At 38.5% G+C, this 2,974-nt stretch overlaps 1 protein-coding gene across 1 annotated transcript in view; it reads right to left on the bottom strand.

The window, feature by feature from the left end:
* Window positions 1-2,425: 2,425 nt before the first annotated feature.
* LOC105058737 (large ribosomal subunit protein uL5) overlaps window positions 2,426-2,974 on the bottom strand; it is a 4,651-nt gene continuing 4,102 nt past the window's right edge. Inside the window, exon 5 of the mRNA XM_073249172.1 lies at window positions 2,426-2,921. Within this exon, the coding sequence (XP_073105273.1) occupies window positions 2,723-2,921 (199 nt within the window). The 3' untranslated portion in view covers window positions 2,426-2,722. The remainder of the gene's footprint in view (window positions 2,922-2,974) is intronic.

The raw sequence follows: 2,974 nt of genomic DNA, 5'->3' as shown, positions 1-2,974 counted from the left end.
ACCAATCCATATCTAGGATGGCATCAAAGTCCATTATACTAAATCTGCTAAAACACAAAATCCCCAATGCTCACCATGCAAGGCTTGCATACTATATCAAGTATCAACCATGACAACACTCCCATTATGGATAGAGACATACAACTTATTGCCTATGAGCATAAATACAAATCCGCTCCTAATAAACCAAAAATATGCGAAAGAGGTGATACCTCCAAGTATAAGCATGTAAAGAAAATACTCTAATCATACTCATCATTATTAAAGCTTCACTACCACTAATAATCCTAATTCAATCATTGATTATGATCCGCAGGCATACCAATTATGCAGACAAATATTACCAGTCACAAGGAAAATTATTATAAGACATCCCATCATATCTTATGTTCTACTCCACTCTCAACTAATTAGCCTATGCCCTGAGAATCTAAAACATATGCTCTGACACTATTTTATCTGTCACACCCCAATCCGAAAGCATTAGTCGAGCTCATAGATTATGCAAGGCCTGTCTTTTTCATACATATCAAATCGGAATTAAGGCAATGATATTATTACAACAAAATACTTATAGCATAATGTTTTTCTTTTAATGATTGTTCGGACAATATTACAAAGAAAAAAAATACACAATAGTCTTATCAGTTCATTATCATACAATACAATGGGTGGTGGTCTCTGGCATTGGCAAGCAGCGATCTCAACCACAGAGTGGGAGGTAGAGACATCATAGTATGGAATAGGGAAGGGGCAGGGAGAGAATGGGATGCCCTAAAGTGATGAGGGAAGGGGTTTATTATATCGGGAGCGATGGTGGTGAGACACGGGATGATCAAAAAGGAGATGGTGGAGAGGGGAGTTGGTTGCAGCCATGGTGGTGATTCGGAGACCGGCACCGCTATTTTTGGCGGTCCGCCACTTCTTGGTGGGTGCCGCACTCCACGGCAAGCACCACCTGTCTCCCGACATGCCACAATATTAGTCGGCAGAGCAGCTCGCCTCTGTGTGGCCGCAACAAAGGGGTGTCCAAACAAGAGATGCCCTAATTTTTTTTTAGCAAAATTTGAATCGAAGTCGGCAAGGTTTGTCATTTTTTTTTTTTGGTGGCAGTTGGCAAACCAGCTGTGGACTTCGGTTCAATACTAGGTTAACCCGGTTCTTACAATTTTGCAGTTGTTTTATCCATAATATGAACAAAAGCATTGAGACAACCAGGTTAAAAAATTTAAATCTTCTTAAAAGTGAAAGAGTACACAAGAAACAGCTTCTAATTCCTGCAATTAATCGGATGAATCACTTAAATAATAATCAAATGCAGCAAAAAGTACACGATGAAAGTTCCTCAGCATTAAAATTAGAAATATTAAAGGATTCCTATAAAAGGTTACACTAATAGAGTGGGTGAAAAAAAAAATGGGGTGGGGTAGGGAAGTCGAGGCATAGTGCGGTGAAAGAATGGAAAATGAATGGCAGGAAGTAACCCTAGACAAACACGTACTCGAGCGGAAATAATTTCTAATTCTCGCGTCCGATTTTGATTGCTGCAGGCATCACCTAAACGGGAAGATCAGAAGAAGAAGAAGAAGAAGGAACAAGGCATCTAAAAACTCGCCCACCATCGGTATCTGGACGTGGAGGAAGAGGAGCGGTAAGATTCTAGCAATTGCAACTGGGTTTTTTTTGGTTCTCCTCCTAACAGTGAAGTAAATAATTTCATTTTATTCAAACTAACGTATGGTAGTGCGATGTGCATGTAATTTGAAGTTTTTAATATTATAATTTATAGTAATAAATAAATTAAATATTAGAGAAAAAAATTCAGCCAAAAGCTCTAGCCAGTTCCATTGAGAAGGACAGCATTGGACAAGTTTGTACGAAAATTTATACAGCATACCAATATTTTTGTTTCAAACCAAAAATTGCCACCCACCCCCAGCTGAGAATATTAACCACGTCCCAGGACGACTCTTGAAGCCCAGATACACCATGAACTCCAGATGTATGAATAGACCAACATGCTCTATGAAGACTCTTAGGATGTTTAGTCGAAGGAAGTTGGAATCTTAGATGAAAATGGATGACTTCCATTTGGTTGAAAAAAAATCTCATTATGATTCTAAAACAGAATATTTTGATCTATCTAAAATTCAATTTATTTTTTTAAAAAAAATTAAATTTTTATTTTGATTTCGATAACAAATCAAATATTTTAAAATATTTATCTATTTCAATTCTGATTCTTCTGATTTCAATCGCAAACCACATACCTCCTTAACGTCAACAGCACCACGCTTCATGACCAGCCATCAGCCAAAATCTGAACCAAACAGTACAAGCTGGCCACTCACCAAATTATTTAACACCACGAGCACAGTTATCGAACTCTTCCACCCGCCAGCTCAACAAATACACGCTAGAAGACTGGAACTTAAATTGGCATTGGCATAATAAATAAGATGGATGATTCTCATCTCGGTGTTCAAAAAGCATTCACCATAAATGCAATGAGGATAAAAACCTCCAACAGTCACAGTAAAGACTTGACAAAAAATAGAACCCACCCACAACAATCTCATTTTTCCCTAAAATTCAGATAAGAGAAAATGTTACAGCATTAATAACGGGATGAAAAAGAAGTCACTGGGCAAAATCGCTAATTAATTGCTCAGAAGGCAGAAAATGATGGACCCCTCAAAATGTCCACTAAACAATGCATCTATTATTGGGTGGTAGCTTGGGCCTTGTTGAGGATGACACCCTCGTATTTGACTTGGAACCACTTCATAGCATCCTCCTTTGTAACTCTGTGCTGAAGCCCGACACGAGACTTGCAGCGGCGGCGGCGACCAACTCTATAGCCAGGACGCTCCAATACCACATAGAAATCCATCCCATATATGCCCGTGGAAGGATCATACCTGTGCACAAGTCATAAATAATATTATTTGTGAAATTGTTTTCTCGAACAAAT

The sequence above is a fragment of the Elaeis guineensis genome, chromosome 15 (genome assembly GCF_000442705.2).
Source record: "Elaeis guineensis isolate ETL-2024a chromosome 15, EG11, whole genome shotgun sequence".
Lineage (NCBI taxonomy): Eukaryota > Viridiplantae > Streptophyta > Magnoliopsida > Arecales > Arecaceae > Elaeis > Elaeis guineensis.
Note: the sequence above shows the minus strand (reverse complement) of the source record. Positions and strands in the feature narration are given on the sequence as shown.